The sequence below is a fragment of the Histoplasma capsulatum genome, genomic scaffold (genome assembly GCF_000149585.1).
Source record: "Histoplasma capsulatum NAm1 scaffold_1 genomic scaffold, whole genome shotgun sequence".
Taxonomy (NCBI): Eukaryota; Fungi; Ascomycota; class Eurotiomycetes; order Onygenales; family Ajellomycetaceae; genus Histoplasma; species Histoplasma mississippiense.
Window position 1 is genome coordinate 2,282,803 of NW_001813982.1, and position 21,211 is coordinate 2,304,013.

Below are 21,211 nucleotides of genomic sequence, written 5' to 3' on the forward strand. Positions count from 1 at the left end.
GTGGAAATATGAGAAACGAACGAATTAGCGATCTGGAAGTAGCTCGGAGGTGGATATTATTGGATCGTCGTAGTGCAAGTGTCTGTAAAACGAAACTGATGGATATTGGATGGTGTAAGTGAGGTGTTGCGTCAGGCTGAGCTAGAACACTTGTTAGGCTACTCCGTACTGGGGCAAAAGAGCTCGGATGTCGGCACCCCTACGCTAGTGTAGGTCATCTGACCCAAATAATTTCTTGGCAAAAAATGGTTAGAATGGTGCTCTTTACCTCCCAGCTAGGTCGAATTTCCATTTTATGGATAGCCTTTTCGGGTTTATGACTCCAAGAGGTTGGCAAGACACAGAAGACCGTCAGGAACTAGAGATAGCGTTTTATGATCGGGTTCTGGCTAATCTTGCTGCGCAGGGATTTGAAGAAATAACAAAAGAGCAACCGGAGTCACAAAAGGCGATTGGAATGTTATTGTATGGTGTAGAGCGACTTCTCAAGTTCAAAGACGAACGAGCTGAGCACTATCTAGATGGATATCTTCGAAGTTTATCTTTCATGAATGGATTCTTGTTGTCGTATTAGATCAGTCCTTGACGGGGCCTTGGTGCGTTGAAGCTTCAGAGTATGCTTATCCGAAAGTTTACAGTATTAAGAGCCATTCAGAAAAGTAACGAGGAATGCCCGTGCCGATCTTGCACAAAATCTAGTTGCTGAGGTTTCGATGTGGTAGTATGTGCTTAATTTTCTACTTCTGCAGATATGGCGAAACGAACACTCAGGGAGCATCATCGCAAAGTTGTAACTAAACAAGCGAGGGGTGTTAGAGTAGAGGAGATTCCCAAGGATTTGCAAAACTAAGACTCTTCCTCGGCAATATCTACCAGCGGCATAACCTTGCTTACATGCTCTGTATAGGGCTTTGAGTCCTGAAGCACTTTGTGATTGCCAGAGTTCATAGGGGCACAGACATTATTCCCTTTGCACTCAACAACTTCCATTTCATTGACATGGAAGCTCCGTCCGGTGATGTCAGGTTCACTCGTCTCAATATTTTGTTCGGAGATGAGGCGAAGAGGAATACTGATGGTGCCACGCCCACTAGGATGTGTGAACTCGATGACATCATCTCTGTCGGAAGGGTTCGGAATGATTGAAATTCATTTCTCTAAACCGTGAGCTTCGAAAAACTCAGCGAGGTCGAAAGCGAAAGCTGGATCGAGCTGAGTTGCCTCGCCACTGGCATCGTACTCAAATTCCTGGAACAGTCCATTTTGACTGAGAAACCACGAGTTGAGCGTAATATTGTCGATTTCAATGCTCGAAAGCGCCTTGGGGACGCAGACAATCAGATTCGCACGATTGAAGCTTGTGAAACATCACAGTTCCGTCTTCGAGAGTCTCGTGACGATGGAGCAGCCCGGCTCCTAGCTTGGTATGCATGCTGTGCTTGACAAATATGTCCTCGAACGCTTTCAAGGCCGCCTTGTCCACCTCCTTCTCCTGTTCTTCGAAGGACTTGATTTCATCGAAAGAGAGGGCATTCGAGATGGTTCTCTCCACTGCGACCGCCGTTTTATTAACAAGTCTGTTTATTAGTGGTGTTAGCAATTAGTGCTAGCAGGGCGGCGGTAAATCTAGTTGACGTGATACACATCGACTAAGATAGGGCAGAGAGATGATTGAGTGATGTTGAGCAGAATATGCGATCCCTTTTTGTGATGGAGAGATATGAGAAATACCTCAATAAGGGGGATGACCAGTTTGTTTTCGGTGAAATTTGCGCTAGGTAGCTAGCATAGGCCAGGAGAGAAAAGAGAAAGCAAAATGGACGGAGTATCAGTGTTTATCGAAGAAACGGCAGGTGGATCTTCGTCATTACCTGTATTGCTCAGTTCCCGCGGCGGCTGCAGCACGAATGGACGTTGGTTCGATCAATGGGCTTTAGCACACGTGACGCCAAGACCTCCCACGGTGAGCGGAAGGCTTAAAACGGCGTCAAGGGGCGGCCGTTTGGCCTCCCATTCACCTTGTCATCCAAAGATACCCCTAAGTAAAAGTTGAATATAACCCAAAATTGCACGCCCCAATTTTAGGACTTTGAATGCTGTTATTGATTGAGAGTTTGAACCAGATCAAATGTTTTTCCAGCTGGAAATTTTACTTAACACTCACAGTGAGCCCTCCTGCTCAGAAATTTTAAACCCGACCCGAAAGGGTGTACCGACATGCATCTATCTCCCTAGACCCAGTGGTTGGACTATGTTACCAGGCAGGCTAAATTAATTGCCCCACTGGTCTCAACGTGGCCCTCGCCGCGAGAGATATAAACCTCGGGCTCTGAGCTATCGGGGTGCAAATTTCCTAGATTCCCATTTTTCTTTGCCTCATGGCATTTCCAATTTAGCTTTTGTGTGTCACGAGAGTTTGACGTCTTGCTTTATTTTTTTACTTCATATCTAATGACTGTCTGTCCGTTGATCGGGGCATGCATCATGGAATAATAGTTTTTGGCCTTGGCTTTGCAGAAACATAAAATTCCCTTTCGAGACCAGAGGAAAGGAATGAGGAGGGAGGCAAAAAGAGGGGAATGAGGAGAAAGTCAGTTGTATATATATATATATATATGTGTGTGTGTGTATATATATAGTTAGATGCAGAGAGGACCCCTTTTATGTGAGTCCTGGTTTCTTCTAAAAGCTTTGTAAGGCCCTGAGAGAAAACCGAGACTAATTTCAAAAGAATAGGGGCACTTCGTTTTCCAATACCTTTGCTTTGATGTTGGGCGTACTAGACAAGGGTGTGGTTGTCCTGGTGCTTACCTTGCAGACAGCTTCCCCAGACTTACGAAAGAAATCCTCCAGCCACGTTTCCCGTCGAGTAGTCCCAACTCGTGAGTCGAATTACACAAATTTGTCTGATTCTTCGAACCGCGATAAACGAGAATTACCCACAGGGTCACAAAGTGTGGGTATAGATAACCCTAAGTCCGAAAAAAAGAAGAAGAAAGAGTCAAATTCCAAGAGCAAGGAAAGGGTATCCAATCCTTGAGAGCACAGAATAGAAAAGTACCAATAACCCTCTGAACAAGCGATCCACACTGGAAAAAGAACGGATAATTTTATTTTGAAAAACGCGGAAAAATAACAAAGATGGCAATACCGAAACCAGTGGTGTTCCACTACGAGATCTCGCCGTATGGAAGACGGGTAACGTGGTAAGTGAGGGTCCGCCCCCAAAGTGTCGACCAGATAGCCCGTTCGCATAATTCCCCATCCTGTATGAAATTGAAGTTGTTGGCGTCGTGATTGTGTACATATACGCATATATCTACTACCATGTTTTGTGAACATTTTGCTGATTCTGCTCTCCTTCTTCTGCGTCTTGCATTTCGCTTCGGGTGAAGGTATCTTGCGCTCCGAGGTATTGAATATGATCAATGTGTAAGCACACTTTTCTCTGAACAAGGACGAAAATAATGTTGGCGAGGAGAGAGGAGAGAGGAGAGAGGAGAGAGGAAGATCGTGGTGCGCATGCTCCCGCCAGGAACCCCCCTGAAAGAAAAGTAAAACAAAACAGGAAGAGGGGAACGAAAAATAACAGCAGTTCTTTTGCTAATACTTGTATTGGTCCGTTATTTTTTCTTTCGCTGCGCGAAGTTACAACCGATCATCATGCCCAGACCGGACCTCCATGCACTAGGCGTCCAATATCGCCGTGTCCCGGTTATGTGCGTCGGTAAAGACATATACTGCGACTCACGACTGATCCTACGGAAACTGGAGGAACTGTATCCAGAGGGTGAGAGGCTCGGTGCGGCTGATCCGGACGAACAGGCTATCGAACGGATGCTGGAGAACTGGACCACTGACGGAGGTGTTTTCGCCCGCGCCTGCCAGTTAGTTCCACCGGCCGTGACACTGGCTGCCCATCCCAACTTCATTCGGGATCGGGAGGACGCTAGTGGCCTGAGCTTCAGGAAGGCGGATCTTGAAAAGAATCGTCCGGATGGGATGGCTCATATCAAGCAGGCTTTTGAATTTCTCGAGACGACGCTACTGGCCGATGGGAGAGAGTGGTTGCGTAAGACAGAGAAACCTTCGCTGGCTGATATTCATGGTACGTCCAAAAACAAATAATATCGCAAGCCGAATATACCATTAAATACAGAACGGAAAACCACAAGCATCCTCACCCCTTTACGAGAACCCCTTAGGCATGCATATCACAAGAATTGGGTAGCTAACAGTAGATTCTACGTGACCCTCTGAAGCTATTTGGGTCCTCGACTGGGTTGATGGGTTAGATGGTGCACTTGACCGCGATATTTTCACAGAAGCCCGCTTTCCCAAGGTTTTCGCTTGGATGGCTCGATTCAGGAAGACAGCGGCGGAAGCTGCATCTGCACTACCCAACAAGCCGCAAACCCTTTCGGGTGAACAAGTGTTGGAATCTGTCATCGCTGCAGATTTTGTGGAACCGGAAGCGATTGTTGATAAATATGATGCGCTGAACTTCCAAAAGGGGCAGGATATTGTGGTGTGGCCCACTGATAATTGCTATAACTATAAAGATAGCGGTGAATTAGTGGCGCTCACGACTCAGGAGGTAGTCCTGCAGCGGAAGACCTTGGACGGCCGGACCGAGGTTCGAATTCATTTTCCACGAACCAACTTTCGAATTGTTTTAAAACAAGACTATGAGAAGATGGAAGCAGAAGAGGTGAAAAAAAGGGCAAGGGAAAATGAACACGAAGAAGAAAAGGTAGTTCGGTTTGGAAGTATTCTCAAACGAAAAATATGGAGAACTTCCAAGCCTCTTTCCGGGAAGGGCACAGCATGAATTGAATGAGTGGGAATTCCGATATAATTTGACTGGTATGGCTTGATTGACCGCGTCGGTGTCTACGGAGTAGTCCTTTCTTTTCTCTCTTCTCTCTCTCTCTCTCTCTCTCTCTCTTCTTCTTCTTCTTCTTTTCTTTTCTTTCCTTTTCCTTTTCTTTTCTTTTCCATTTCTTTTTTTTTTTTTTTTTTTTTTTTTTTTTTTTTTTTTTTTTTTGGATGTTATTTAAGTTGGGGTGAATAGTGAAATTCCAATAGTGACTCCCACATAAGAGACATCAGTCAACACTCCACATCAAATGAAGTTCTGGAAAAACGAAATCCCAGGGAAAGAGTGCGGCAATGGACACACATGTATTATCCCTATTCGACCGGGGAACCAAGTGTAAATAAAACAAATAATCATGAAAAAAGAGGAGGTCCCCAAATGAGCCTCCATGGGCAATTTGGCTGGGCTATCAAAACGATAGGGCAGGACCCAGCGGTTCACGACAGGCGGCTCTCCATTCATTCGTACAATCCCGGATGCACAAAAAGGGATTGATGATGCCCTCTGATAGGAAGTGGTATATTGTTGACGAGACGCTTGGTCACAAGAAATGAGAAAGGGCAAAAAACAGACCCTAGAGGCTCTTCATGCCTTTCATCTGGAGGAAAAAAAAAAGGGGGGTTTTTTTTTTTTTAAATTTTCCCCGGGCCGGGGTTCCTTTTCCCCCTGGAGGGAAACCCCCGGGAAAAATTTTTTTTCAAAGTGGGCCCATTGGAAAGGGGCCCCGGGGGAATTTTTCCCTTGGCCCTTTCCTTTTTGGGGGGGCCCCGTTTAAAATTTTTTTTTTTAAGGAAAGGAAATTTTTTTTCCCCCCCCCCCCCCCCCCCCCCCCCCTTTTTTTTTTTTCTTTTTTTTTTTTAAATTGATTAATTTTTTAATTTTAAGGTTTTCAATTATTTCCTTCCACTGGAGGACTGGTGGCAAGAGCGGTAAGGAACAGCAGAAGAGAGAATCTGGTCGAGGCCCTGGAAACACACGGTCGACAGGTTTCAGCCAGTTGCCACGAACGAGGTCAAAAGATGCAATGACTTGTGTTTGTGCCTTGCCGGTGTCAGGACTGCCAAAAGAATGTGGACGGGTGCCAAGGATGTCTGTTGATGTTGGGTTGTTGGAGGCGTGTGTGCCCAAAGCCACGCATGTCTGCCCAACGACAACCAACATCTTCGCCAATCAGCATCTGTGATGGCAGTAATGGCCATTCCCTCGCTTTTTGCCTCTCCCGAGAAGATGATTATAAGGATGAATTCTTAACTCGGCTCTGGGTCCCGACCAAACCCTGATTGCCGGGACAGCTTTTGTTCCAGGTTGTGTGCTTTCGTTAACTTTTCGTTCCTCTATCTTCCCTCATCCCTGTGTAGCTGGCAGGGAACTTGGCATTTCCATTTTAAGTGTTCCGATTTCCATGGGATGGGATGTGGTATGATCGGTTTGATAATTTTTGAGTGGATGAGGACTGCTTACGACACCATGCCTGGAGCAGGCTGAAGAGGAGTGCAAATCAAAAGACCAGCCCTGATCATAGATATGGGACATATGCCAGTCGATGGATCGGGGTGAGCAGATACGTTGAAGCAGGCAATGTCTCCACAGTATTGTTTGGCCTGGATTCATCGCCGCCGCCCGTTTGGATGCCGCCTGTCCAGTGTAAATTGAGAGATGCGACGTATAGCTACCCGATAAGGTGAGAAGCCGACGGCATTGAAGAAAGGCACGCTTTTATCTTTCAGCGTAGCTAAGATGTGTAATGCAAAGTAAGTGACAGGAAGGTTAAGTTTTGTCAACTACTTCCTCCAGTAATGATGATATTGGGATAACCAGGCAGTGGGAGTTCATGGTGGATGGCCATGGGCAGCCAAGGAGCGATGGTAAGCATGCACAATGCCCGCCCATCAACAACAGCTTGACTTGCTGCGTACGGTACATGTCGTGTCCGCACCTAGGGGAACCGGGAAGATACATGTGCAGCAGGCCAGGGACTGAGAATACGCAGTGCAAAACCAGCAGCCCGTCGGTAATCATAGGCCAGGAGCAGAGAATACAGTGCGTAACGAGTAACGAGAATACGCAGCTGGACCGTCGTTCGTGGCACCAAACAAGGCGGTGGAGCGGGTCAGGGCCGGCAGCAGCCGCTGATTGGATTGGCCCAGGGCTGCCCCACGGCCCTTTTCGTCGCCATCCGTCCCCCTCCCTCTTCCTTCTGCCTCCCTCGCTGTTTTCTTTCTTTTCCTCCGCTCCTCTGCTCTCTCCTTCTCTCACTCCCTCCCTCCTCGCGGTCCATCTGTTTGTCTCGTCGTCTTCTTGATTCCCATCAAGCAGCGCTCACAAGCGCCTCAAGTGGGAGTTTCTGGCTCTTCCGTACTCGCCTCGTCTGTCCGTTCCCAACTCGATCGGCTGGGGGCTTGACCGTTGTGTTATCCTCTCTTTTTCTCTCATTCTCTCATATATATTTATATATTCCTGTATCTTCCCGGCATCCGACATATATTATTGCTGCTCCTGCTGCTGCTGCTGTGCTGCCATATTGCTCTGTGTTCTGCTCCTGTCTCTTTTTAAGGCCAGAATATTTCCCTTTAGGACCCTCTCTGCCTGCTGTGTTGATCACGATAGCCTCCTGAATAATACTCCCAGCGTCCCATCAGGTGTCCTCCTTGTTATCAAACGCCCTGTCCTTGAGGTTCTCCCATTACTCAGGTTTATACTGAGGTTCACCGGACCTTCCCCTTGGATTTGTTATACCCTGGAATTCCTACGTGTTTACCCTTCCTGGATAGTTTGTCCCGTGCTTGGTTGGCCTGGTTCCGTCAATTAACGACTTTTGATGAGAGTGTGCCTTGGCACTGATAAACAAAATAAATATAAAGGTTAAAAAAACAAAGGGTGTTGTGTCTGCACCTACACTTGGATAATAATAATAATACTTGTGTCTATCTCTGCTTGTGTGTGTGTGTGTGTCAGTTCGTCCACCCGGGACCACTCCCCTTCCAGGATAAGGACCTTTGCTTGCCTCAACAAAGGTAATCTAGCCCAGTCTCCGGATCACGGATTATCACAGTTTTTCAAAAGCTGTATTCCTTCTTATTTTTCTTTAATCGGTCAATATCAACCTCTTATCTCATCGCATAATCATCATCGACTTGTTACCGCCTTCTCTTTAATATTCTCAGCCATCGCCCACTGGTAGCCTATTTGTTTTCTTTCATCTTTCCTGCCGTGAACTCTAGCCAACATGTCGCGCCCTCATGATCCCCCGGAGCGGCAAAACGAATACTTTATTGAAAAGAATGGCATTGCTCGCGAGGTTATTCAGGCTGATATCTGTCGCTATCTTGGAAATCGGGCTCTTGTGAAGCCTGGCGTCCATCAGGTCCGAATTCCTTTTTTTTTATCTCTCCTAGAAATGCTCTCGATTTATTTGTCCGCGATTGCGGATGAGATAGAGCCTTTGGTCAGTATTTTTATGCTAACTAGATCGTATAGGGCCGTCAGGGTTACTACATTCGTGCTTATCGCAATTTGACACCAGTATGTATCACCTTCGCTCACCAAGTCCCCAAAATGCCCAGTGCATTCACACATAACTTCGTGCTTCGGGACTGCAGCTAGACAGGAGTGTTCCTTCTAACGGCGTTGGAGCTAACCATTTTTGTTTGGTTGACAGGAGATGATTGCCGATCTGAAAGCAGATTCGGCGCGGTGGGAAGTTGAAATAGCGATGAGAAGAGATCAAGGGTATCCTGTACAAGGTAGCCACCATCATGACCCAAGGATATCTCCAGACCCTAACAGGAATTCAGCACCATATGATACCTCTGCTACCCATGAAAGCCGGCAGCAATCAGGACCTACGACTTATCCCCCAGCTGCTGGCCAGCCATATGATGCCTATCCGCCAGCAGCTCATCCTCCATACAGCTCATCTCAACCTCCACCTTATCCGCCAGCATATTCCCAGCCAACAACTTATGGAACAATTCCTTCTACATACGCTCCTGCTGGGGGCCCATACCCGGCTCACTCACAGCCACCACCAGTGAGCAGCCCTGAATATACATATGAGGGTACTACTCAGTATCCTCCGTATAATAATGACCCAAGAGCAAACCCAAGGTATCCAGGACCTAGCTATGAGAATGAGAGCGAGTATCCCCCCGCCGTTACCTCTAGTATAGGTTATCCACCCACAACAATCCCTGACCACCGGGCTCCAATGGTAGATTCACGATACCCCCCGGATTCATCCTACCGCTCCTCAGGACCACCACCATCTAGGGACCGAAGGACTCGTTGATCTTAAGTTCTAGTGATAACTTTATTTTTGTCAGTAAATCTGGGATTATTTGCATTTTTCACCTTTAGTGACGGAAAGAAAGCCAGCAAGATCACAATTCAATTCCATGGCGCCAATATTTACATTGACCGACGATGGGGAACCTTTTTTCTGACTACTTCCACCTAATAATGACGCCCACTTTGGCTTTGCATTTTGCTAGCTAGACTCTTCAAATGCCTTAAGATACCCGTATGGGAGCAAAACAAATGTCCACTTATATGCCGAGGATGGAGCCAATTCCATGGAATCGCTGGAAATTATGGGCTTCAATGCAACCCGCATTGCTTTGTATGTCTGTCGATCCCTTGGAATTTGCCAGTCATGGGCACTTTATGCGCAAGGCAGTTATTTAACATTTTTTTTTTGTTGTTTATTTTTGACTTTCTTTTTCCTTACCTTGCTTTGCTATCAGCCATCGGCCCGGATCATACATGCATACCTGGACCAAACTCACGAGCTTAACAAATGGAAACGCGATTCGTTGTTGTTGTTTATTTACGCTGGTTTTATGCTGAGGAAAAGGTTGCTTTGCCATTGAATCATATTTTAAATACCTGTTGCCTCTCATTGTTATGATTCTGGCTTGGCACCTTCCAAATTCTGCATTGAACTTCTCCACCAACATACGATGCAGGCCTTTTGTCATATTTCTTACGGTGATGATACCGATACCACTTGAGTCCTTTCCTCCTTTGTCACAAAAAATGCCTCCTACCTCTTACAACTATCTTGGAAATCGTCAGGTGCCTATTTAGGATTTTGCATCGAACCAGGAGCGGTTTTTTTTTTTTTTTTTTTTTTTTTTTTTTTTTTTTTTTGGTTGAATTTACTCTTCCTGTCTTATCAAATCTTTTGTTTCTCCAATAAAAGGCGTGGTGGTGTGTGGTAATTGATTTCCACGGTCGGTCCCATGTAGATAGTTGCATCGGAGAGGCGTTTTGCTTTGCGTCAAGTCCCAGATTGGCCATCATAATTACAAAGTCATGATTCCTCCCTTCTCACTAAATCTCCATGGATTTATGAGCACTTTTTTTTTCGGGTGTTGTGGTTTTGGAGGCAACATTGTTGCTGGCAGGGCGCTTGTAGTGTCAGCCTGTTGTTCCCCATCTATATCCAATTTGCCATATATAACCTTGATCACAGCTATATATCTTATCTCATTGTAGAGGAGGTACACACCAATGGAATTTCAGAGCTGAGGGGATGAGTTCATTTGCAAAAAAAAAAAATTCAAAATCAAAATCAAAATCATTGAAAACAGTTCCAATGATATTGTAGGCTGATGGGACGGGGTTTAAGTTGGCAGTCTTATATAGGCTATCTTCACTTCATGAGGCGATGCTTTTTGCATTTGATTTCCGACAATTCGTCTTTCGTCCTCGTTGCATAAACAATGAAGACGGGCTTTGCTGTCCGCTTGAGCACCGTGCAGCGTCCCGATCCGTATGTATCTACGGTACCTCTCTCCCTTCATTCATATACCACTAACGCGGTCCCGACGCGAACTTGCACCGATATAGACGATGCTTTTTATATGCACCTAAGACGGGACACTGTAACGTTCTCAACACCATCCTCATGCGATCCAAGTCCTTTATTTGTCTTCCTTGGGCGTTGATTCCAAATTGTTTCCCTTATTTCGCCGACAGTCACCATCTGATAACAGTGGGATCTTGATGCTCCCCGCATTGGAAGATAGCGGTGGTGAGATGCAGGATTTCTGGTTTCCACGCTGGGTAGATTTTAACATGTATCCTACAGAACCTGTCCTTGGCGAACAAAGCACTACATTGTACGTAAGTAGTCGGAGTCCGGACAATTCTGGGAAGAACGGAAAAAAATGTTGCATCATGAAGTAGAGGGGGTCAACAAGAGGAGTTGGAAACAGTGTTGTAATTTTTTAATTGACAATTTTTTATTTCTTTTTTTCTTTTCCTTTTGTGGTTTCGAGAAATAGTATATTTACAGTGTCTTGAGTTGACAATCAACCCGCTCCCAAATTCCCTTGCCCAAACACTTATCCTTCCGCTTTAACGTTGAGTTTTTTTTTTTTTTTTTTTTTTTTTTTTTTTTTTTCGTTTGGCTCTAAAGCACCATCAAATATCGAGTCAATGGAGGTGGTGACAAGTTGCTGTTTTTCGTCTGCCCGCGATCTCCCCGCCCACCTCCGCTTGCTTACTAACTGGTACCCCTTCGAGACATACACTGACTGCCCTTAACAGACACACACACGCACGTGCGCGCGCGTTATATATATATAACCCAAGAAATCTCGGTTTGCCGGGAAAAGGAAAACTCATAAAAACTTCTCGCGTTTCAATCTAGATATAAGAAGAAATAGATAGGGATATATAGAGAGGGAATGAGACAACAAAAGGGGGAAAGAAGGGCAATTGAAATCCCAGTATCAAATACAGAAAAAAAAAAAAAACAAGGTGGTAATGGATAGCGATAAAAACGTACTTGGATAAGTCAATGGAATCGGGGGGGGGTCCACGTCGCCCAAATACCGTCGGATGGGCGGCAGGGCCACAAGGGCCACAGGGCCTAGCGAGCCGATGATAACGCTGAAGAAGATAGCAGGTTTCTCATGCGCTGCCCATCGCATGTATCGGAATGGCGTCGACCAGAATTGTGGTGCGGACATTGTGGATAGTGAGCTTGGAGGGCCAATGGCCGACGATCCCCGGAGAGGTTCAACGGGGATTTTATTTTTAGACAAGGGACGAATAAGCTCTAGGTTGGAATTGTGGAAAGGAAACAATAAGGACGAGTGGGATAGTAGGAGAAGGTTAGGCTGAAGTGTGGTGGTTGAAGGTTCAAGCTGGTTTGAAGTCTTGGCGTCTCTCGGACACCACGTTGCCAGTTATTTATTGTCGACATCAGCAAAACATCGTCATGAGGAGTTGAGTAGTCCACTTTGCGTTCAAGCCATACGCGCCAACACCTCCTCTGCTAATCTTCTCTTTTTCCTTTTGTCCGCCTCCCCGCGCGGACGGGCCCTATTTTGACAATGCGGTGGCTCCTTTCACTACTTCTTGTGGGGCTCTGGGGAGCTGTTGTCCATGCGCTCAGCAGTGCTGGCAACCGGTTACTAGCCATCCTAGACGACGTTGCAGATAAGGACTTGTTTTCGACGTTCTGGAAGGATTTAGAAGGTGAGATTAAATTGCATGAGGGCTGGGGTTGGACTAATTGGTCCTATTTTTCGAATTCCACAAGCTCACCCGGAGATACTATAGGTCGGGGATACTCCATATCATTCCAATCGCCCAAAGATGAAAGCCTTTCGCTCTTTAAACATGGAGAGAGAGCATATGACCACATCGCCCTCTTCCCTCTAAAGTCAAAAGGTCAGTGAAGCGAGGTTAAGGTTCCTGTTGTGCTTGTGCTTGGTGGGGTTTCAGATGAGGCGCATATTAACTCTAGCGACTGCACATGTAGGACTGGGGCCCGCATTAACTCCCAAAACGCTCCTTGATTTTATCAACAGTGAAGGAAACATCCTCCTCGCTCTCTCAGGTGGTTCAGCGATCGCCAACTCTGTTAGTTCCGTCCTACTTGAGCTAGAGATCAGCCTCTCTCAAGACCGCCATGCGCTTGTTGTCGACCACTTCAACTACGACACCCTCTCCTCTCCCGAAAACCACGATGTTATTCTCCTTCCACGACCGCAAGCACTCCGTGCGGATCTCAAATCATATTTCTCTGGCGAAGGAGTGGTCGCTTTCCCCAAAGCTGCGGGCCAATCATTGGGGGCTGCCAGTTCGTTACTAGTTCCAATACTTCGAGCTCCTGAGACTGCATATAGCTATGATGTGATAGAGGAGGAGCAAACGGTAGACGCGTCTTTCGCGTTTGGGTCTCAGATTTCATTGGTCTCAGCAATGCAGGCGAGGAATTCGGCCCGATTCACAGTAGTAGGGTCTGCGGAGAGTCTTAAGGACAAATGGTTCTCGGCCAGCGTTAAGGGCCTGAAGGATGGGAAGAAAACGCAGACGGTAAACAGGGAGTTTGCAAAGCAAATTAGTGCTTGGACTTTTAAAGAGACTGGAGTGATTAAAGTGGGTAAAGTGCAACATTATTTGAATGCCGATGGCTATGCGGAATCTCCCCCTTCGAATGAATCTGGATCATTAAACCCTTCGATATACCGGATAAAGAATGATGTGGTATGTTTTTCATATCATCTACTTTTTGCTTTGTGATATAAGCTAATATCGATACTTGGTCAGACATTTAACATCGAGCTTTCCGAGTACAACGACGACCACTATATCCCTTTTGAAACCCCTGAAGAAGATGCCGTCCAACTTGAATTTACCATGCTATCGCCTTTCCACCGTCTGACTCTCAAACCAGTAACCAGGACAGCAAATAGCACCATGTATAGCACCTCATTCACCTTACCTGATCAGCACGGTATCTTCTCCTTCCGTGTCAACTATAAACGACCTTTCCTCACCAACGTTGATGTGAAAGAGGAAGTCACTGTTCGACATTTCGCTCATGACGAATGGCCCCGTAGCTGGAAGATCACAGGCGGCTGGGTCTGGATTGCGGGGTTGTGGTCCGTTATTGGTGGTTTCCTAATTTTCGTCGCTGTATGGTTGTACTCGGCGCCTCCAGAGACGGAGAATAGCAGGTCTAAAAAAGTCAAGTGATTGCACGTGTTTTGTGTGTGTGCGGTGTATTTTTTGGCATTTGCATTCCAATGTGTACTAGATTTTTCCGGGTTATTATCTATATCTTTTATTGACTCGATGAGGGGATAGTCGACGAGGAAGAGATGCAAAAAAAGCTGAAAAGATATTCCCCCGGTTTGCTTTCCTATGATGTATTTTATTACTCAAAGTTTATACCTTTCTGCTTTGGCTGTTTTTTGTCTTCTTTTTAGATTCGCAGGTCCCATCAAAAATCCAAATACATTGATGTCATAAATGCAAGCAATCACGGGGGTATCTCTATTTCGAAATTAAATTAGGGGGTTTGATTGCATGGGAAACGTCTCATACCATTTAACATATCACAATAATCTATAATAATCTATGTTATATATACACTCGGTTACTAAAAAAAAAAAAAAAAAAAAAACCGCCAATGGTGAGGCGAAAATGTCCATACGTACTATACATTACAACTGCTTGAGGGTTTCAAACAGTTGCTAATCAACCCAAAAACAATTTCCCAAACGCCAATCCCTGAATGATATATATCCTGAAGATAACAACGCCGTTTACCCTTGGCATGAGGAGCATACCATGCTCATCGCTTGTGTAAAATATGTTATACTCCTTCCAGCACTTTCAGTCTCTCACAGCGCTCCTCCGTTCGTTTCCCTCAACCAAGAGATGCGAAAATCACTTCACCCATCCAATCCCGCACCGCTCACAATCCCCTTGTCTTCTCTGGGTCCATCTGCACCTCATCGCCACTAATCTCCTTGACGCTTTGGAAAGCCGGCTTACCCGCATACAGCTGCCCGACGGGCTTTGTTTTAGTGATAACTTCGCCGGTTGTTGGGTCGACCTCGCTACCCAGGGCTATGGGCTGGTTGCCGCGGAACCGTTTGCGCATGTCTACCATCCCTCGTCTACGTACGTTTGAAAAATGGACATTTAGTCAAGAGCATTTATGTGCCTGCGCAGGATGTAAAGAAAGGGGATGTTGGATTGGAGGGTGCGGAAGGCTCCAAAGCTCACTTGCAATCACTAAGGCCTTTGCGCAGCTGCTGGCATTTCACGGGAAGATTCTCAAGGTAGGGTGGTTGGAGACATTCGTGAGGCGTTTTGCCTTGGACCATTATGCAATCGGACTGCTGGAGACATTGCGCCAATGCGAGGCCTAGATGAGAGAGGATTTGGTTAGGAATTTGCTAGTAGATGGACAGAAAGAGGAAGGAAGGCAATTAAGCTCAACTATTGGGTTTTAATTCACAGCGGTGGAACAGAGGTGATGGGGCTTCATACGGATATCTTGGCAAGAGCTGGGCATTGTGACTTTATCTTCGATTCTTTTCCCTCTAGCACAGTTATGATCGGCTTTGTGTCTTCAACAAGCGCTTCCTGTATTTGCGGAAGAACTTGAGGTGGTTCAAGGTTATTGCACTATTTCATAAGCAGTCTAGCGTGACGGGCCAATCTGGATGACATAAGGAATTTTCCGACTAGTTAGGATTTTCGCATGTGATTGTGGCTTAAAATGACGTCGCATTGTCCTTAATTTCAACAGCAAACATTTCTTCTCTTCATCATCTATCCATGTCGGTATAATTTTTGTACCTAAGGTGTTTGGTCTTGTTTCCGAAGGAATTGGAATATGGGTAGGGTTCCTTTCATTGGGAGGCTGTTCTGGTGAGTCTGCTGCATATCCATAGTATTAGGGGCCCCTGAAACAACTTTGTCTCTTCTAATGATCTCTCGTGTGAATTTGTTTAGGAACGAGTATCTGGCTCTGTTCAGCTCTCTAGTATTAATCTCCATCGAAGTGCTATTGCATATCGTAACACTCTGTCTTCGTAAGTATCGACATTATCTCCCTCTTGGATTAATTAGAAGGCTGACCTTTTTACGCAGCTCAACCAATCATACAATTTTGTTATCGGCAATCTAAAGTCCTATTCAAGGCTCTAGCTTCACCACAAGAACGCCGAATACGGGCACTGCAAACTTTAACCTCAGGGAAAATAGCATCCGCTTCAGACTTTCTACAATTGTGCGCTCTCTGGGGCTACGAAGCGGAAGAGCATGTCGTACAGACAGGCGATGGCTATCTTCTTTGCCTTCACAGGCTGCCGCGGAAGAAAGGTGAAGATTTCTTCGGAATGAACGCTGGCAAAGGGGCCCGACAGAAGCCAGTGGTTTATCTTCACCATGGGTTGCTCATGAATAGCGAAGTGTGGGTCTGTTTGACAAACGAAGAGCGTTGCCTCCCTTTCCAGCTCGTCGAGAAAGGATATGATGTGTGGCTGGGGAATAATAGAGGGAACAAGTATTCGAAGAAGTCTATCTTTCACTCCCCGTCATCGACAGCATTCTGGGATTTCTCCATAGACCAATTCGCCTTCCACGATATCCCCGACAGCATCGAATACATATTATCAGTCACTTCTCAAAAATCATTATCCTATATAGGATTCTCTCAAGGCACTGCACAAGCATTCGCTACGCTGTCTATCCACCCGACACTTAACCAAAAAATCAACTTATTCATAGCACTGGCACCGGCAATGTCCCCAGCGGGACTTTCCAATGGAGTCGTCGATGCTCTCATGAAAGCATCTCCTAATGTCCTCTTCTTAGCTTTTGGCCGTCGAAGCATCCTTAGCTCCACACCAATGTGGCAAACAATCCTTTACCCACCTATCTTCGTCCGCATCATCGACATATCTCTCTCATTCCTGTTCAATTGGAGCAGCGTCAACATCAACAGCGATCAAAAGCTTGCGGCATATCCACATCTCTTCTCCTTCACAAGCACAAAGTCCGTTGTACATTGGTTCCAGATCATCCGCAATAAGAGCTTCCAGATGTATGATGATGATGCAGGGCCCTTGGTGAACATCAATAATAACAGCCGCTACTACAAGCCCGCCAAATTCCCCACAAAAAATATCAAAACACCAATTGTCCTCGTTTACGGGGGGCGGGATAGTCTAGTGGACATCGATGTGATGCTTGGGGAACTACCGAATCATACCCTTGCGACATCAATTCCCCATTACGAGCACCTTGATTTCCTCTGGGCAAGAGACGTTGCTGATCAGGTGTTCCCGCACATCTTCGATGCCTTGAGATCACATGGCTTACACCACACGGGCGTGTCAGAAAAAAAACAAAATTATCCCTTGAAGGAAAGTGATAGCAACATTCCTCATGGCCAGAACGAGAATAAAATTCCAGTCGATAATACTCTATCCCTGTGTATACTTAACGAGGCCAAATTTCCCAGACCAGCGAATCACTTGCATGCACGATCGCCAGATCTACCCTCTTATTCTGAAGATGAAAGGTTGAGATGAACTTATTAACTAATGGACTTTGAGAATATGAGACCTCGCAACACTTCCCATGTTTCACTGCCATGATATTTTTCATTGGCAGTTCATTTAGTTGATTTTAAGATAGAATAGGTTTCTTCCTAAGTATACTCAGATCTATAGAGATGGATAATGTACATAATGCATATACAAACCTAATCCTACTGACTAGTCAGGCGCAACTCCATTTCCAATTCGAAAGATGATGCTTGCAATCAGTCTCGCCCCTGACATGAGCCAGAAATATGATCAGTGCTCCGCTAGGTTTGAGGTGGAGGAAATCCCGAAGCAAATTTGCTCATCGTCATCCTTCAGGCTCCTCTCAAAGATGAGTTTTCCCAAGCATTGTCTTCCCATTCAACAGAGTACAGGTACAGTGAAGGAAAAAAGTTTGAAATTCTTGCTCATGGACTACGGACCGTAGTGTCTTTTGACGTGAATAACGTCTATGGGATACCTCTCTCCGCATCCAGAGCTCCGGTGGGTTATCCGCATGTAGGAGGTGTTACGCCGACACGGCTTGGGAACCCTTTAAGGTGGAACGGAGGATGCGGGCATGACTACTCGGCTATTTGCTTAATAGAAGTTCGAAAACTATTTCTAGGCGAGGTGCCGGTATCCAAAGGAATTGCCCTGGTTGTTCAAGCGCAAACTCTTCGAAGGTTCAACGAATGAATAGAAGGCGAAGCACAGTTACATAGCCCATCTCCATATTCTCTACGCAGTATTCGATATTTGTACCAAGTTGAAGGATTGATCTTTTGTTCTCTCTCATGAATATATATCTATGTATATAATGAAACACTAATATCTGATCTTCATTCTGATTCCTAATTTGCTCCTTTTCAGTCCGTCATATTATTGTCCGAACATCACCCACAATTTCTCCAACTTCCATTCGTTTGATCAAGTACCAATCGGTTACTCAAGCGTCAGTGCATTTTTCTTTCTCTTTAATTTCTGTAGGCAATACATCCCGAATCCAAATTGACAATAACATCTTCACAAGCACAACGTGTAACCAATGTCGTGGAACTGCATCTTCTCTTTGTTGTTGCGCTTTTTGAAACCAATCAACCGCTCAGCAATGCCCTAAGAAATATGTTTCGCTGCGAGAAAAGGGGGTATAGAGGCTTTTCTGGCCGCCTTTTCTGGTTGTATCAAACTGAAGAAGTGTTGCAAAAAGGATGATCCGGAAGAATGATCACGCTCTCCACGCTTAGCCTCCCAGGAGATGCTCTGTTGTCGGAAAAGGGGGAATTCTTCGACACGGTGTCATGCAAAAATATCAGCACAAGTTGATGGCACCACTGCTGTGCCAGCGTCTTCTGTGCTAAATGTGTCAACAATTTTTTGTCACACAGCCACGATGAGAGGGCCCGATGGAGCGAAAGGTGCATTGGTTAAAATTTTTAAAAACTGCGCTCATTCCCATTAATACTATTTGAAGCAACAGTCTTCAAAACATATTTCCCAACCTTATTGAGCACTTCTCAAACACCCCCATAAGTCAGCCTGGCTTATGACCGTATTTTCTTCCCGTGTTAGAGCTGGATTTGCAAGAGCAACTTTGTGGGGTAGGCTACTGTCCGGCGGAAGGACATAATCTCCAACCGCTTCAAGAGGGAATGATTACATCCTGCAGTAGCCGAGGACGAGAGTATCACCAGACCCGGAAACGTGCTGAAGCTATTTCGAGGCAAAGGGATTGTTCCCGATAAAGAAGAATGTCGACCCTGAGAACTGCGAAACAGCAATGATCAACCGTCCGAAAGTTGAGGCTTTTGTGTAAACAGCGCGAGGGGTGAAGCCAGAAGGGAGTGGAAATTGGTCTCCTGTCTAATCAGAGTTTGTGACGAAGCGGAGTATATCAGAAATTATCAAAATGTAGACTCAACCTTTTCGCTCTCATCAATGAACTAGATAATCAAGAAATATAAGTAAATACTAGCATTAATAAATAAATAAACTTCTAGAGGCCCGCTGTCAGCATATATAGATTTGCAAACAAGCAACTGAAAAAGTACAGAACAATCCTAACAAATAGTCGGAGAATGGAGACGGGAGAGAGGATTGATCCTTGCCCTTGATAGACCCTAGAAGAAAAGTCCTTGCAAGTGCTAGAATTTATAACTATGGTAAGCATGTTACATAACTAGTTAACTAGTTAACTATCAGTTCTAATATTGAGATTTCCATCTAGATTTCTACCTACTTATACTTGGTTAAACTGACCAATGAATGCCCTTGTAAACCGATGCGACCCCTCATTTGGCTGGCTTCCACAGCCTTGACTCAGGATTCATTAAACTTCCCAAATAAATATTTTTAAAGCAGGCAGCTTGCAAATTGATGTTTAAGCTTGGAGGTGAGGTGCACGTTTCTCAATAACCTAACCCAGCAATCTTCAACCGGACGCGCGTTGAATGGTACGGTACGTCTGGTGCTGGTGCAAAAACACGGCATGTTGCTTCAACCCACTAACGTGTGTAATTTGCCGGAAAGGGGGTTTTTATCTGGGATAAACGGTGATTTTAACGGGTCTTTCCTGTGCTCCCTATATACACTGTGCCTAGGTAGTTACGTTGACTTTCATGTTTCCCAGTATCTTCATCAATTCTAAATAACCGCTAATTTGCACAGAGAACCCCAGCAAAGTTCCAGTGAAGCACCATAATGGAGACGACAGGCACTCATGCGCTGCTCCAACTGACAGAAAAAACATGTGGGCTCTGCAAAACGCAAGGGAACACCCTGCGCTGCTCCCGTTGCCAAGTCGTCTACTACTGCAGCCGTGAGCACCAGGCTGAACACCTCAACGCCCACAAGAAATCCTGCAGCCAAGTGCGCAAATCGCGCGATGCGCTCGCGGCCGAGGAGCAGAAACTGCGTGATATGCCAGCAGACGTGCTTTTCGCGGGCGACGCTTTTAACACCTGTGTCGGGCACTTTTGGGGGGTCATCGAGACGCGCCCGTACATGCGTGCGCGCAGCGCGCTTATCCACGCGTTAATGGTTGTTGAGAGCCGGGAATCGGTGCAGATGCAAATGGAGCACGCGAGAGATATGCTGCGTCTCTGCCGTGGGGATAATGTCGGTATTCGCGTCGCGGTGCCGGGCGCTCTGTTGCAACTGGGCAGGGATCAGGAGTGCTATGATTTCGTCAAATGGTATGAGACGACAGGCCAGCAGGGCGATTACGACTGGGGGCGACATAGAGGGGCCGTTCCTGGATGTTCATGACGCAGATGTCTTTGAAGACGTTGATTACGTGTGTCATCGTTTTATTTCTCTGTGCTTTGGAGCGGGCGTGCTTCTGGTTAAAGACCAGGCTGCTTTTGGATCTGATGGACTTGCAAAAGCTCAGCTGTCGACTCCGCCACACGGCCCACACCTGCTAAGGGCCCGCGCCTGCGCAGTTCGATAATTGCGAAGAATGCGGACATTTTATTGCGCGGGGATCATACGTCGGCGATTGGCTTGCTGCAAGATCAGGTCAAGAAACTCTACAAGGCCCTCCACAGCTCAAACAAGTACTTTTGGGAAGCTCTGCTCGAACCGGAGAAGCATCTGCATGAGCTGCCAGCTTACTATTCGCCTGGTACCCTATCAGAGGTGCAGTCGATGCTGAAGTATATCTACCCTGCATGGGCTATGACCCCAGGAGCTGTGGAATTGATAGAGAATATCACTTTGGGGGAATTTTAATGGTTAAGAAGAAGCGTAGGGGACACCGGCCGAGAGGCTGCACAATGGCATGATTTTTCATGTCAAGTCCGCCGATTTAACAGCTATAAGTTAGATGTTGATTTTATTTTTATTTGGTTTGCTATTATAGAGAATTTTTGGCGGATCCAATGGACCCCCAACTCAACACTTTTCTTCTCACAGTGATAACGACCAATCACAGGAGGGAAAAGAAAAGAAAAAAAAGTTAGGATGTTTGAATAGGCATTCGAAAATT

At 45.9% G+C, this 21,211-nt stretch overlaps 7 protein-coding genes across 7 annotated transcripts; 5 read left to right on the forward strand and 2 right to left on the reverse strand.

Moving 5' to 3' along the window:
- Positions 1 to 2,767: 2,767 nt before the first annotated feature.
- Positions 2,768 to 4,831, forward strand: HCAG_00668 (predicted protein; the record flags this gene model as incomplete). Its single annotated transcript, XM_001543572.1, has 4 exons — positions 2,768 to 2,882; positions 3,142 to 3,206; positions 3,649 to 4,108; positions 4,263 to 4,831. The coding sequence occupies 4 exons, from the start codon at positions 2,768 to 2,770 to the stop codon at positions 4,829 to 4,831; spliced, it is 1,209 nt and encodes a 402-aa protein (XP_001543622.1).
- Positions 4,832 to 8,105: 3,274 nt separating this feature from the next.
- On the forward strand, positions 8,106 to 9,167 carry HCAG_00669 (predicted protein; the record flags this gene model as incomplete). Its single annotated transcript, XM_001543573.1, has 3 exons — positions 8,106 to 8,243; positions 8,357 to 8,401; positions 8,538 to 9,167. The coding sequence occupies 3 exons, from the start codon at positions 8,106 to 8,108 to the stop codon at positions 9,165 to 9,167; spliced, it is 813 nt and encodes a 270-aa protein (XP_001543623.1).
- Positions 9,168 to 11,317: 2,150 nt separating this feature from the next.
- HCAG_00670 (NADH-ubiquinone oxidoreductase 9.5 kDa subunit) lies at positions 11,318 to 11,856 on the reverse strand (the record flags this gene model as incomplete). The annotated part of the gene is made up of 2 exons (XM_001543574.1): positions 11,318 to 11,391; positions 11,673 to 11,856. 2 exons carry the CDS (start codon positions 11,854 to 11,856, stop codon positions 11,318 to 11,320), a joined length of 258 nt encoding a protein of 85 aa, XP_001543624.1.
- Positions 11,857 to 12,222: 366 nt separating this feature from the next.
- HCAG_00671 (dolichyl-di-phosphooligosaccharide-protein glycotransferase) lies at positions 12,223 to 13,873 on the forward strand (the record flags this gene model as incomplete). The annotated part of the gene is made up of 4 exons (XM_001543575.1): positions 12,223 to 12,367; positions 12,443 to 12,562; positions 12,654 to 13,381; positions 13,445 to 13,873. 4 exons carry the CDS (start codon positions 12,223 to 12,225, stop codon positions 13,871 to 13,873), a joined length of 1,422 nt encoding a protein of 473 aa, XP_001543625.1.
- Positions 13,874 to 14,597: 724 nt separating this feature from the next.
- Positions 14,598 to 15,203, reverse strand: HCAG_00672 (predicted protein; the record flags this gene model as incomplete). The annotated part of the gene is made up of 3 exons (XM_001543576.1): positions 14,598 to 14,802; positions 14,912 to 15,053; positions 15,179 to 15,203. 3 exons carry the CDS (start codon positions 15,201 to 15,203, stop codon positions 14,598 to 14,600), a joined length of 372 nt encoding a protein of 123 aa, XP_001543626.1.
- Positions 15,204 to 15,527: 324 nt separating this feature from the next.
- On the forward strand, positions 15,528 to 17,229 carry HCAG_00673 (hypothetical protein; the record flags this gene model as incomplete). Its single annotated transcript, XM_001543577.1, has 3 exons — positions 15,528 to 15,562; positions 15,647 to 15,726; positions 15,785 to 17,229. 3 exons carry the CDS (start codon positions 15,528 to 15,530, stop codon positions 17,227 to 17,229), a joined length of 1,560 nt encoding a protein of 519 aa, XP_001543627.1.
- Positions 17,230 to 19,923: 2,694 nt separating this feature from the next.
- Positions 19,924 to 20,955, forward strand: HCAG_00674 (predicted protein; the record flags this gene model as incomplete). Its single annotated transcript, XM_001543578.1, has 2 exons — positions 19,924 to 20,417; positions 20,610 to 20,955. 2 exons carry the CDS (start codon positions 19,924 to 19,926, stop codon positions 20,953 to 20,955), a joined length of 840 nt encoding a protein of 279 aa, XP_001543628.1.
- Between the last annotated feature and the right edge of the window lie 256 nt (positions 20,956 to 21,211).